Source organism: Sceloporus occidentalis, unplaced genomic scaffold (assembly GCF_023333645.1).
Source record: "Sceloporus occidentalis isolate IW3139 unplaced genomic scaffold, rSceOcc1.0.p SCAF_81, whole genome shotgun sequence".
NCBI lineage: Eukaryota > Metazoa > Chordata > Lepidosauria > Squamata > Phrynosomatidae > Sceloporus > Sceloporus occidentalis.
The window spans coordinates 4,192,036-4,207,079 of NW_028317061.1; the positions used below are offsets into that span (position 1 = coordinate 4,192,036).

Consider the following 15,044-nt stretch of genomic DNA (forward strand, 5'->3'; position numbering starts at 1 on the left):
TACTGTAAGGACAGTCTTTTTTTATTTTCTTTTAAACCTGTTTACCAACCTTGTGAGATACAAATTTAAAGTATTTTCATGTATCTATGTTAGGGTTGAACTAAGGGTACATATAAATACTAAATAATACATTTGTGTTGTGTAAGTGATGCCTGGAATACATTCAACTATTGAAGTCTTCTGTAGACTTGCTCCAATATATATCTCAATATGTATATATATATATATATATATATATATATATATATATATATATATATATATATTTACAAGCTGTCTTTGTAAGCACTATATCATAATGATGAAAAATGTTCTAAAATCTCACTGTTGGGTCTGTTATAACTTGCATGAAACTAGTGAATTCCTGTGTTTTCCTAATTATAGGAGTACCCATAAGGATTATGGTGTCAAAATATTCTAGGACCAAATCAAAGCTTTCTGGGTATTCCCAACTATAAGTCTTCTCGCCGAATGACCCACTTGCCAGGATGGCTGCTATTTGCACCTGTGTAACACCCACATCCCCGAGCCAAAAAACAATATATTATAAAGTTGTGCCTTTTTTTTGTTATAATGTTTTAAAAAAAAAAAAAATTTGGTGTAAACACTTTGTGCCCAAAAGAGGTGAGCAACTTATTGTATTAGAGTACACTAAGAGTGAAAGGAATCCTCTCCTTACCGTTGGCATGCAGCAATGCAGAATTATGAACATTTAAAATGAAACAAGACAGTAAAAACATGAACATAAAAAGTAAAAAGAAATTTTAGTGGAAATTAACAGAGGTAATAGAAGGCTAATTTATTTTGTCCTTTCAATAGATAATTGTATAATTTGCTGTATTTTTCCATGAAAAAAATAACTAAAGGATGGAAAAAAAACAACTTTGGAATTCTGCTCACTATAACTGATAAAAATGTACTGTAGGTCTTTTGCCTTTGAAGGTTCACATAGACAGTCGTCACAATAAAACAAAATGGGTTGCAAAGTGTGAGAAAAATAGGGGATATCGGGAAAAATATGTTTCAGAGAACAGGAAGACAGGAAAAGGCACTAGAAGCCTTAAGGATATCAAAAACCAACCTATGAAAACCCTCTTGTTGTCCTACTTTTGGTGGTTCTTCTATGAACTAAAACGTTCTTCTCCTCTATAGGTAGGACCCACACTGTATGAAAATAATCTGGTTTTCTAGTGATTTATTGCTTTTTTCACATGCATATACACAACGAGCAGGGTCCTTTTCCATCATTGATAGAGTATTTCCAATCTAACTAGTAGCCAGTGCTGAGCTCAGCGCAACCATATGATTGTGATAGATACTGTACCCCAGCAATGCAGTAAGTGTTTCAATGCCTAATGACAACGGGTGTGTGAAATTGCTTTCCATTATTCAGATCAATGACAGTGTGCAGGCAATGAGCAAATAGAATTGGACCCTTGGCTCAAAAGAACGTGCGATAATGTGTTCAATAATTACCTTAAGTAATGGTAATGAGATTACACTCTTTAGTACATATTGATGTTTTATTTATCTTCAAGGCTGTATATAGAGGGATGCTACAGACAAAGAGTGATACACACACACAAATTATATATATATTATATGTAAAAGCCAAAAGCCAAGCATTACTGTAATTACCTTTTAGTAAGAAACATTTTTCCTATTGAATTTTTTTATTGGATATCTCTTCTCTCTACCCGTAAATCAAAATTAAATAATCACATAATTCTGCAAAGCAAGCATGGATTATCTACATGAGTAAACAAAAAATAAAATTGCAAGTTTGTATTTATTCTATCAACTCATCTCTCCTCTACAGTTAATTTGCTGATTGGTGTTGACGGCTGCAGACAACCTTTGTAAGAGTTGGATGAGAAGAAGCAGAGGACTTCAGGATACTAAAAACAAAAACTCTGGTTCAAAGTGAAGCAAAATACTAGTGTGTGAAAGTAAAAATGAATGTCTTGTTAAATAATAAGTGGTCTTGTAGTCATGTGTGTCCTCAAAATGGTCTCACCCTTAATAGAGACATTAGTTTTTTTTCTGAGACTAGTACTGCAATAATCCTCTTAATGTGTTAGTATTGCACTTTAATGTTAGGCATTTATTTTGATAACTAAACTCAGTCATTTTGGGCAAATTTCTCTATGCACATAGAAAGATTAAGAACTTGACAGTGTTCCAGAAAAGGCGTTCTTGCAGCAATTCATGTGTGTAATGGATGAAAGTGATTACCTAATCACTTTCAGCCCTCAGGTGAGTTTTTCTGTAGTCAGTCATAAAGAACCCAAAACCAAAATCATTTGGAAACCAAGTCCAAAATATTTGATGCACATTATTTTTTCTCTCCATGACTTGTTTTTAAAGGAAAATATGTCCTTAGAAAGTAAGGTGTCAGCCTTCAGGATTAAGAAATGTGTCAAGATGTGTTTAAAAAGAATACTGCTATTTATCCCCTGAAAAGTAGGGCACATATTGATTGCTTAAATTTGAAAATCTCTTAGGACGCGGAAGACTTTTATCTCTGCACTTCTAAATTTAGAAATTCAAAGCAATGAATAAGTTACTAGTACTACTTAAAAGGAATAATATTATAGTGAACGTAGAGAATAAAACAAAGAACATGCTTAAAAGGCCCATCTACAAATGCAGTGAATGAGTTATTAAGCACTCAAGATTTTTTTACTTGTGTATGTGGTTGCTCTAGAGATTTACCTTTAGTTCTTCCTCTAGTTTTCTTAAAGAGAAAGTATCACATTTTCTGAAAAGCTGCCTTTTTAAGGCATGGATCTGCTACTCCTTACTACCGTGCCCTTCATGGATGTTCTAGAATATAAGAATATACCATATCATTACCCTGGGTTCATTATACTGGATTCATTAGGATCATGGGCACCAAGAAAAAAGGTGTCAATGTAACAAGTCACAATAAAAAGGCAACTATTCTCTTTTTAGCATTGTAGAACCCTGCATCAATAGGACATAAATTTGCATTCAAATTCTAATAAAGCTGTGCCTCCTAGCTACATCTATAACTACACCCTTTAAAACATATAGGGATTTATTAATGTCATTTGAAATAAATTAAACAGCCGTTTGCCCCTGTGCTGGTCCAAGTTTAAACCAGAGTCCCCAGATGAAACCATGCTTCCCTGCGTCTCTGGGTCAGTTTCCTCTTTCTCCTCCCACTTTACCCGGCTCTCCATCCAGTTTCCATCCAATTAACGCTGCCTAGCGCTAGACCTGCCCCTACATGCACCTACCCCGCCACAAAGCCATTTCCCATAGAAAGAGAGCTTTGGGTAGCCTACCCTGTGTAGTTCCCAGGTATGGTTATAACACCTGGCCCACATGTTAAAATGTGACCGCCTAAGAGGTTCTGCCTGTCCACTGCTGGACAATTACTGCAGAAAACCAGGTTATTGCAAAGGGTTCACTTACTTTTTCCTGCCATTGTATCTGCTAGCATTGGAACAACGGAGGGATCAATTAATCTAGACCAGAGTTCAGCAACAACTTTCTTATTCTTAGACACATGAAAACTTACAGCTCTTATCAAATTAAAAAAATCCTCACAGCGCTTACATTGTACTCAATACACTTTAATAGTTCAAACTTAATGGTGGAAGCTCTATTCACTTTTATGAACACCCAGTACTTATATGACTATTACCAGCATGGAAGCAAATTAAAATAAATCTAAAGCAATACAGTGAGTATTCTGCAGGATGTAAGCAAGTATTAATCTGTGGGTAGCCTAAACTAAGTAGAGTTTATAATGATATTACAAATTATTACGTTGTATTAATTTCTCACATATTTAAATATACAAGGTGAAGATGGATATTTCTTTTCTTTAAATTTTAATTGCCTCAAGTCTCTGCTTTGTTGCACTTAATTTTACAGATTTATAGAAAATGATAGTGTTTTGCAATAAGCAACATTATCAAGATAATTTTGTGCTATATAGGATAGCATAAAATACTTATCCCAAAGTGTTACTGGTACCATAAAATACCACAATATTAAAATAACCATTATGAAACTACTGATTTTAAGTGCTAGCACATCACATAGGCAGTTAAAGAGTACCATACTCTGTAATTGTGTCACTTGGATAATGGACCACACTAGATGTATTATATGCTATTCTGTCCCTCCAAACAGCTGAAATAGTAAAAAAAAAAAAAAAAAAAAAAAAAAAAAAAGGACCTCTTGTTCTAGGGAGGTGCAGATAGGGTTATGCAGGGTAAGTTGCAGCATTGGGGTTTTAAAACCTCAATGCTGCAACTTACCCGGCACATCCCACTGGTCTCCCTCCCTGTTCAATTAGTTAAATGTCCGTACGAGCGACCAATAAAGTTTAACATTTAACTAATTGAACAGGGAGGGAGACCAGTGGGATGAGCCTATTGGTCACCTGCAGGGTCCTTGTAGGCGACCAATAGGCTCATTCGCACTGCCCTATAACCCGTGCGAACCTGCGGATTTCCACTTCCGGGAACTGCCGCGATGCCACGAAGACAAGGTAAGTTAGAAGGGGGGGGGAGAATGGTAGACGAAGACGATCACGAAGATCTTCGTGGTGTGTGTCTTCGTCTTCGCCTACGTTTTACCGCCGCTGTCTTCTCTTTGGCGTGTCTTCGGAACGAACACGAAAACGCACTCTTCGTGTTTGTTTTCATGTTCGCCCGAAGACGAATGCACAAGTCTAATGGAAAGGTATGTTTATTTGCTGACGATAAAAAAATTTGCAACAGGGTTGATGTTCCTGGAGGAAGAAGCCAAATGGCAAACGATCTAGGTAAACTGGAAAAATGGTCAGAGCTGTGGCAATTGGCATTTAATGTAGATAAATGCAAAGTAATGCACCTGGGGCATAAAAACCCAAGGGCAGAGTATAGAATATTTGATACTGTCCTAACCTCAACGTGTGAGGAAAGGGATTTAGGGGTAATTATTTCTGAGGATTTAAAGGTAGGCAGACAATGCAGTAGAGCAGCAGGTAATGCTAGCAGAATGCTTGGTTGTATAGCGAGAGGTATTAGCAGTAGAGAGAGAAGAGCTCATGCCGTTGTACAGAGCACCGCTGAGACCTCACTTGGAGTATTGTGTACAGTACTGGAGACCGTATCTCCAGAAGGATATAGAAATGTTGGAGAGCATAGAAGGGCTACTAAAATGGTTTATGGATTACAGGATAAACCTTACCAGGACAGGTTAAAGGATCTTAACCTATATAGCCTGGAAGAAAGATGTGACAGGGGGGATATGATAGAAACATTTAAATACTTAAAGGGAATCAACAAGGTAAAGGAAGAGAGTTTTTTTAAAAGGAGAAATACTACCACAACAAGAGGACACAACCATAAACTAGAGGGGCAAAGGTTTAATGGTAACATCAGAAAATATTACTTTTTATGGAAAAGGGTAGTGGACGCATGGAATAGCCTTCCAGCAGAAGTGGTAGATGTTAATACAGTAAGGTCATTTAACCAAGCGTGGGATAGGCATAAGGCCAAGCTAGATATAGGATAAGGGCAAGTACTAAAGGAAAGTACTCGGAGGTTGGGCAGACTGGATGGGCCTACTGGTTCTTATATGCCGTCACTTTCTATGTTTCTATGTAACATTATATAATGCAGTGTAACCACACATAAGAAGGGTTAAATTCAATAATAATTGCAAATATAAGCAGAAAATATACATTTCTTAATCTATGGTATTCTTTGGTTCGCCTGCTTTTGACTGCTTCAACTACCACTACCCTCATCATTATTGTGGTATGAAATTGAAGCCTACAAAAAATAAAATCCTCTCATTTAAAAAAATAAAAAAAAAACACATTCAATATAAAAGTGTTTTTTTATGTTTTTCATTTTTTAAATTTCATTTTATGGGGGTGGGGTTTACAGTTTGTGTAGGCCAGTCCAGGTTCTTTAAACATGGCCAGTCTGAATTGAGCTCAGTGGGGTATACGACTGCTGTGGAGTTAGATTCTGTGCAAGGAAAGGAAGGGTGCGAGAGGTGTGGTGATCTGAGAGGGTTTGTTAGACTGTGGTGTTAGAGTGGTGTTAGAGTGTGACAATATAAAACCTGACCCGTACATATAGCTATATGTATATATATATATATATATATATATATATAGGGAGGGAAGGTGGGACAAACACATGCGATACGTTGGCATAAACAGATAACAAAACCCTACCTTCTTAAATTTATGTACCCTTCCTACCCCCCCCTTGAACTACCTGACCCTCCAGCCTAGTCCTGCTCTGCCCCCCTGTCAAGGCCCTTTAGTTTAGTTGACCCTCTGGGCCTCATTTTAAAGCATTGGATCCTACTTTGGTGTCCTGCCAAGAAAGACATGTAAACCTTGGGTCCACAGGAGAAATAGGTACTGTATGTATTTGCTAATTGAAAAACAATACTGAGACGCAGCCGTAGCCAGGCCTCATGTGCCAGTCATTCCACGTGCGCTGAACTTCTTGCACCCGTGTATCAGACGTGTAAACGTAGTGGTCATATGTGTCTTAACCAGCCCAGCCTGTTTTTCTCATGCTGTCTGCACACTGTCCTGACTGGGCTAGTTACAAGGAACATCTCTGATCTCTCATCACACCTGATGCCCTATAAAAAAAAACTTACAGTGGATCCATTTTTGCCACAGTAGTAGCGCATGCACTGATTTTCTTGTAGTAAAGTGTAATGAAAATGTGCATGTATGTCAAAGCACTTGGTGAGTAGACACATGAATGAATCATTCAGTAACTGAACCACATTATTTATTGTGAAGTATTGAGTTTTCCCTTCAGATTCACATGCTTATGCGGCACCCCTGCCAATTCTGACCCAGATGAAATATTTATTCTGTGTATATGCGCTGAAGAAAGAAAACCAGTTTAGTCTGTATTTCATTTCTTGAACTTTGATACCCATCTACATTACTGTCTTCTTTTGAAAAAAATATTTCCTCTCCCTGTTCTCTCAGCGTGTGACATGTCAATGCTGCTCTTATCGTAGGAAAGCTATCTATTTTCAGGCGAGTCACATAAGAAATAACCTTAGTGTTAGCAGCTGTCAGAATTCACGGCTTGAGTGAAGGCTTCTGATCCGTTTTGAAAGGTGACCAATAGTTGAAGGAACTGGTCTAACTATAGACTGGCGTGACATATTGAAACATCACCCTATATCTTCCTTATGAGTATTGTAATAACATTATAGAAGATTAGAGAAGGATATGCTCACAATAGAAGCTGTGCATGGTCCATAAATATTAAACAAGTTATATAAATAGCCTTGTAGTCTGTCATCTTTTATGTGTTATGAATATAATGTATGTATTATAGCCTATTAAAAGGAATATTCCTATTTAAAGGGACAGCAAACCATGTTGAAAGAATTTCATCAACTCTGGGATTCCCATCTACTGACAGAATGCGCCATCAACCGTTATGGTTGCAATGCTGTCACTTTTCCACTATGCTCCGTTACAGAAAAGAGCTGTCAGCAGGGGCCCCAACTTAAAACTACACCAAAACACCCAAAAATGCAGCAAAACACATTCGGCAAACTTCACGATTCATGCTATCTATCCTGCCCGGCCAAAATTGAGTCTATTGGAAACCCATTAAAAGTAAGGACCATGAAGAGGTCCTTGTTACTGGCTTCATATAGAATTGCAAGCTGCACATACATGAAAAATTGTGATAGCAGCCCCAAATCCTCGAACGAGAGCAGCTCAGGGCTACAAATGTCCCTTTTGACCCTTGGCAGCTTTCTCACGAAACAGGCATATAAGTGAGCACATACTACCTGCTTTCAGACCTTGATCTGAATTACTACTTGCTCTGATGTCTGCATCAGGTTGATGTTCCCAATGCCTCAACCTCCCTGTAATACCAGGCAACTTACCCACTGCATGTAATCATACAAATCCTGCACCACTATCCGCTGCTGATTATGAAGGGGTTACAGCCTCACAGTATACTTGCTGTAGGCAGTTTTTCTTCAGTGGAAGTAGGAATCATCACATTTTATATCAGGGACTTTTTTAAGTCACAAACACCTTTGCCGCCCCCCCTTATCTACCCTTCCTCTCCCTCCGTCCCTGCCCCCCATTATCCATACCCCCCACCTTTTGTACTTACCTTGCTTTCAGCAGTCCTGCGGCGAGTCTCCCTGTTCGGCACTCAGCATTACAAACCGAGACCGAACAGGGAGACTCGCCGCAGAGGAGAGGGGCGCCAAGCGGGTACTTACCAAGCTGGTAAGCGAAAACTACTCGGCACCCCTTTCTCTCTCTTTCGCTTTAAAAAAAAAAAAAAAAAAGGGCTTGGGGCTAAAGTGCCGCCCCTTCAAAAGTGCCGCCCCTTCAAAAGTGCCGCCTGGAGCGGTTGCCCCACTCGGCTCCATTGTCGGGCCGGCCCTGGTGGGAAGACTATAATGATGTAGAGAAATGATTACCAATTACATTAAACAATGTAAGACCCAAAATGTTCCAAATAAACAGCATTCCATATCATACAAATTGTCAACACTGTAAAAGGTCATTAATAGTTGCATACAAAACAACATGATTTATTTGGATAAAAGATGCTATTTCCATACATTAAGCAACATACAGAAGGGATAATCATGTGCTTGACATGCACAATATCAATTTAGTTGTAATAAGTCACATTTTAATGAGAAATTGTATAGCAACTGTCAATTCCTTATTAACATTGTTCAAAAATTATTGTTTAACAGATTTATATGAAACAAGGAAAGAACAAAATTGGCACGGATGAGAACACAGTATCATCTACACCTGATTCTTACGTTGATAAATAATCAAAATGGACATAGAGAATATTGCAGAACTATATCCATGTCTGACAGGCGTTCTAAAGTATTAGGTTTTTAAATAGATAATATTACTGTATACTACACTATAGGTTTAAAAGTATTTTCAGGAGACACAATGGGAAAAATGCAATAAGAATGCTTTGGGAGCAGATACTGTATTCCTAAACTAAATATTCATTGCTTGTATTTCTTGATGTCCACCTTGACGGTTTGATGATTTCATTGCAAAAAGGTGACACTTGCGATTATGAGGTCATTGTATCCTGCTTATATGATTCATGCCACATGTTCACCTTAATTAGTAAGAGTCCTTTTTAATCCTGACGGTGAGGGTATTACACACAGAAAACACCCCATGTCCTTGATATCACACGTAACATAATGTGCAAATAAGGCAATGCAGGCAACATATACCGGTATTACAATTTTATATATGAAAACACTAATGACATCTAAGTATTTTTCTTCTCCATGGTTGAAGAAAGCAAGTTGATTGGTTGCTTAAAGATTGAACTTATCATTGTGTTAAATATATGTGTAATAACGATGAAGCTGTCTACGGTCATTCATAGACACCCTGAAAATCTGAAATTAACAAAAGGTCCAGATAATAGATTTCATGCATTTACCATTTAGTTGTTTTCTACAGCCAAATAGAAGATATTTTATTTGTTATATATATATTTCAAAATGCTATACAAGTTGTATTATGTTAAAATAGGCATTACATTAAGATTCAGAGAAATATATTGCTGACAGAAATCCCAAAATGTTTCATGATGGCCCTAATGCTTCTTGTGTGACCATCAAATCTGATTTCTCTGAGGGCCATCAGAAGAATTTCTTTTCAGAGGTCTTGTCAGGCCCCTTTGGACCTTACCTCTAATGCTAGGGGGTCCTCTTCTTCTGACCAAGATCAGAGTAGGGTGCAACCAAGATCTATGTGTAGGCTTCAGCCGTGGTCTAAAGCAGTAGCTTGTATCACAAGATCGCAGGGTAGGCCGAAGCTGTGGACTAAAGTTGCACCATTTCCACCTATGGAGGGGGAGGAGAGTCTGCCCCAATGCCCTTTTTCTCAAAGAAGCAGAGAGGTATGAGTTAAGAAAAAAACGCTCGGCCATCCAATCTGATGAGCGGTTTGTCCAGTAGAGGGGATGAGTGAAGATCTGCAGCACTATAAAATCCCCACAGTCTTATTCCACAGTGCTCCAGTGTTCTAGAGCTTTGGTTCATGTGTATCCTTCGATTCCAGTTTCCAGATCTACCCTCCTTGCTGTGCTAGAGTGTCTTCTTTGGATTACCCATCTATTTGACCTCTTTGTTCACCCTGTTTGTCTCTACCCTTGACCTCTGCTTGGAATACTCACATTTGATTGCTTGCCACTTGCCTTGACCATTCTTACTATAGCTGACTATGCCTTTTACTCAACCCGTTCTTTGCACCCTTGTTCTTACCTTGCCTGGTATGAGATATCATCCTCTGCTTCAATGCTCTTACACCAACCCTGACCTCAGTTGCAGGCTTATCTTTACCTAAAGTAGCACTATACAGTCATGTACTATGAAAAAAGTGCCTGCTGAAGCTACACCCATTGAGCCCCCCAACATGAAATTACATTTTCACTGCACAAAATGCATCAGAGCAGTTTATACCCCATGTCTCAATCTGCTTCACATATAAAACATGGCAATTTAAAGCCATACAATACACTATTATCAGCCATATGTTATTATCATACCTTGTTCCTGAGAATAGGGGGCACATAAAAAGTTCTGTGTTCATTTCATGTTGACATTTTCTACACCAATGACTTCTAATAGTCTTTCTGCAGACACTAATTGACTTGTAAAGACACTTTGCTTTATACAGCAATTATAAAAAAAACCACAGACCATTACTTTAAACCATAACAGCTTCACCTGGGGTAAAAAAAAGTATACTATATTTTATGGAAGATATTACTTGCCTTTATGGAGAGAAAGTGCCCTAAATCTACCCACAAAATAATGTTTTAATCCCACTGCAACCCACTGTTTATTGAATCATTCCCATGAGTAAAGAATGAATTCTAAAATGTATGCATTAAGCGTTTGTTCCCCTTTGTTTTTGTTGCATTGCCTGTTGTCTGAAAATATAGTATGCTCCCTCATTGGGTCCAATATATTTATACTTAGCATTTTCTGTTCTGATTTTTAGTCTGAAAAGAAAAAAAGCAAAACAATTGGAATGTTGTTTGTTCTACACAGAAAAGCAATAGACCATCTGTGATCCCTAACCCATTAATTGACTCCTTAATAACACTTGTAACCTTTGATTCACGCAACAGACTAAATACGTGTTTGAGAGACAACAACCAAGACTTTCGCTTACGTAGACAACATGAGCTTAAACTGTAAAATTTCCATTCTTAAAAATGCCAGCTTCTTCCTGACCTTGTTGCCTATGGAACCACATGGAAATGTCACTCTCTTCTTCAATATTACAAAAACAATCCCCCAAATGTAACAGACCAAAAATAACGTCTTACCAGCTAAACACACATAAACAAATTAAACCTACTTTTGTTATTTTTCTATTAATCCTATTATTTTTTTGTTTAGTTATAAAAACTCAGAATGCAGTAATGTTGAGACTTATGCTGGACAACTGTGGCTCCTAGCCATCACTATATGTTATGGTAAAGGGTCTAAACTGGCTGACATGTAATTCCAGACACACTTGACCAGGTATATCCAGCACCTTCCTTGCCTAGAACACAACCAGTTGTGGAAAGCTACATCCTGCCTCCTCACGTGGCATGCTCAGCCAAGTTCTCCACACCTTCTATAGCCTATTGTTCACTTCCAATAACTTACTCATGGTTCCACATTACAATAAGGAAGCGGGTAGCACCACCTCCTCGTACAGAGCTCGATATTGAACAATTTTCTACAAAACACATTTATTCCTGTCTTTTCCCTGAAAATGTCTACTAAACATCTAAATGGCTCTACAATAATCTGTAATGCACAGTTTTACTTGATTCCTTTTTATAATTGCAAATGTAACCTTGCAACTGTATCATAATTGTAAATGATCTCTAAGTAGGGTTGCCGGTATTTGAGTGACTTCAGCATTTCTTAAAAGGTTAGGAAGGTTGTCAGTCAGATACCTTGATCGCTTCTACAGAGAGCAGGTTTTTGCAAAGAAAAGTCTGTATTCTAAAAACTGTGGTCTACTGTCTGATAATAGAAGCCGTCATAGGCACTGTTGCACCCAACGTAACAGTGCTGTAGGCACACTAGGTGTAATGTAGCACAACTGTAACAGTTGCAGTCAGTATCCGTACAAGGACACCAGTGTCTGTGGCAAGGTTTGTGAAGGTCCATAGAACATCATTAACTTGCCCACCACAGACCCCCAGTAAATGAGCACCATAAGCAATGATTGCAGTACAGCTAAGCACCAAACTCTGCCTGCCAGTCTGTTTTTGTGTGTAGCTAACCTCTATTGCAAAAGTGCAAACTTCTACGTGTGTGTGCAAGTTTCATACATGTGGAAGGTTTATCTCTTCAGTGTTGGGTTAAAATACAATGCATACTTCACCTCTTCACTGCTGGGGTGCAAAACTTCTATGAATTTAACCTCTTTAACACTGGAGTGCATACTGTCGCAAGTGTGATGGCATAATGTAAACAATGTGGCACATTTATGGGTGAGTGTGTGGCACCATGACGGTGATGTCATGCACTTTTACTAATGCAATGTGTGAAAATAGAAAACTCCTAGAAAACATTTATCAAATAAATGTTACTAGTGTGCCCCAATTTCTGGCCACAACTCTATGAATGCACCCATTTATGGCTTCTAAATTCCTTAAGTTGACTTCTAAATTTGCTCTTATAGCTTCATTTTTCCAGCCCGTTTGGTTTTAACATTGTTCCAAGACACTCAAAAACCACTGTTTATGACTATCCGTATTTTTGAACCATTAAAAAACAAAATAAATTCATCACAATCACTACTCACCATAAAAATAATATATTATAGTTTCTATTAACAGGACCACATTCTGGTACATCTGGGAAAAACTTTGTAACATTGACTTATGTTGCTTTATTAATAATAAACTGGTTCATTGGGACTTAAGTATGACAACTAACAGATTGTCCACCCCTCTGGGAATTTTAATACAGTTTAACACATTATGTAGACTCATTTGCATGCAGAGGTGTAAAAGTAATAACTTTCAAACCTAACAACCAATTTGCAGGTCTCATGTTTTATTGCACCTATAACACCTTTACCCTGGCAGTGCAAGCTAAGTGGCTTTTGGAAGTTATCCAGAGATGGAGATAGAAGATTTGCAGTGCCCTAATGTAACAAAGGAAATATAGAAAGGAGGGGTTGGATAACTGCTGCTGGGATGTTGATATAAATTATTTAAACCTTTTTTAATGTTGATGATTCTCTTTAACCTTAGATCACAAAACAGATGATAGGGAAGAAAATAGAACATCCATAACAACTGTGATGAAAAAGCACCTGCTTAGAAAATCCAAAGTAATGTAGGCAGGATTGTAGATGAATTACAAGGAAAGATTATAATACCTGGTATCATTCATGGGAGATGCTAAACTTTACCATGAGAAAGCAAAACCATTAGTAATAATTTCTCACATCAATTAAGCTGCTCTAATAATCTCAAACCTTTCTTCATTCCTATAAAAACAATGCAATTATGAGGTCAATTTAATTTACCTTTATAATTACATGTGACTAGATATTAAACTTAGATTTGACAATATAAATTCCCAATTCATTGGGTTTTTTTTAAATAACACTGTATATCTCTAATTTTACTGTAACATAGAAAATGATTGGTACTCCTGCTGATCACCACCCACAACTCACATCACACTCAGCCTCTAAAGGATATCTATGATTTGTTATTGGGACTTACCAGAGTGAGGAGGTGGTTTATCAACTATAAGAGCATCACATTTTCTTTATGTTTAGGTATCCTTACCAACCTGTGTTCTCTTGTATATAATAGGCAATATAATTATGTGAGTAATATTACCTTCTGCCCTACAGAGTGGTTGGCAGAACACATTTACACATATAATTATATATATATATATATACATATATATATATGTGCATATATATACATACACACACACACACACACACACACCTATACAACGTATACTAGTTTGCTGGTAACCCATACCCACAGACAGGTGCATATATATATATATATATATATATATATATATATATATATAAACTTAGAACACATCCACAATATTTCTAGAGCAAAATTAAAACTGCAAATAAGAATGTCAACCTTCTTTCTACACCTAAGCAATTTTAGATTGAGACAAAGTTTAACATCACTGTTGCATGTAATGACATAGCTGTAACAGTTACTTGGTACTGGTTACAGAAAAAGTTTCTTTCCTTACCCCCTTTCCAGTGCTTTCCTTTTGTCCTGTTAATCTTGCTAAGACTCACACCATTCAAGAACACCATGAGGATGACTGCAAGTTCAGGAATAAGCATTCTCCTCTGTTTCAGCAAAGGTAACATTTCTAGCAGCTCCTTTTACACCATCCCCAGCATCTTCTCTCACTCCATATCCTCTTTGATTGCTTAGAAAGCAGTCATTAATCACTGAAAAATCAGAGCACACATTTGCTTTGCCATCCTAGGGTGTTGAAGTATGATCTCCAAAAAAAAAATATGTAGCCCTCAGGAAAAGCACATCTCTCTCTTCTCCATCTCCATCATCAGCACAGAGCAGGCAGATCCAGCACTGCTTGCTACTGTTATGACTGTAAAAAATAGAAGATCATCCTCTCTCCTCTTCACTTTGGCTTGATTCAAGATATATCCCTTTGTTTTCAGTTCTAGATGATGGACAGATATAAAAGCAGTAATGATTGTGTCCAGCTATAATGAAAAGAAGAAGAAACTAGAAATATGCCAGGCTGCTAGAAAGAAAAAAAAAAGAAGAAGCAAAGAAGGCAGTTGTACTGACAGCTATAAGCCTGGCTGTCTGATTCTAATAACCCTGCAAGGGGATAAATTGCTCTTTTAAGAGTAATAAGGCTTCAGTAAAAGCTGGTGTCACTGGCACTTGGGTAGAAAGTGCAGGGTGTTTGGAATGACCAAGGACCTTAGTAGGAAAGCTGCTCAGCCACTG

The 15,044-nt window shown here is 37.6% G+C and overlaps 1 protein-coding gene across 1 annotated transcript in view; it reads right to left on the reverse strand.

The window, feature by feature from the left end:
- LOC149285316 (roundabout homolog 2-like) overlaps positions 1-14,428 on the reverse strand; it is a 440,725-nt gene extending 426,297 nt beyond the window's left edge. The window contains exon 1 of the mRNA XM_089495533.1: positions 14,305-14,428. Within this exon, the coding sequence (XP_089351659.1) occupies positions 14,305-14,428 (124 nt within the window). The remainder of the gene's footprint in view (positions 1-14,304) is intronic.
- Positions 14,429-15,044: the final 616 nt, after the last annotated feature.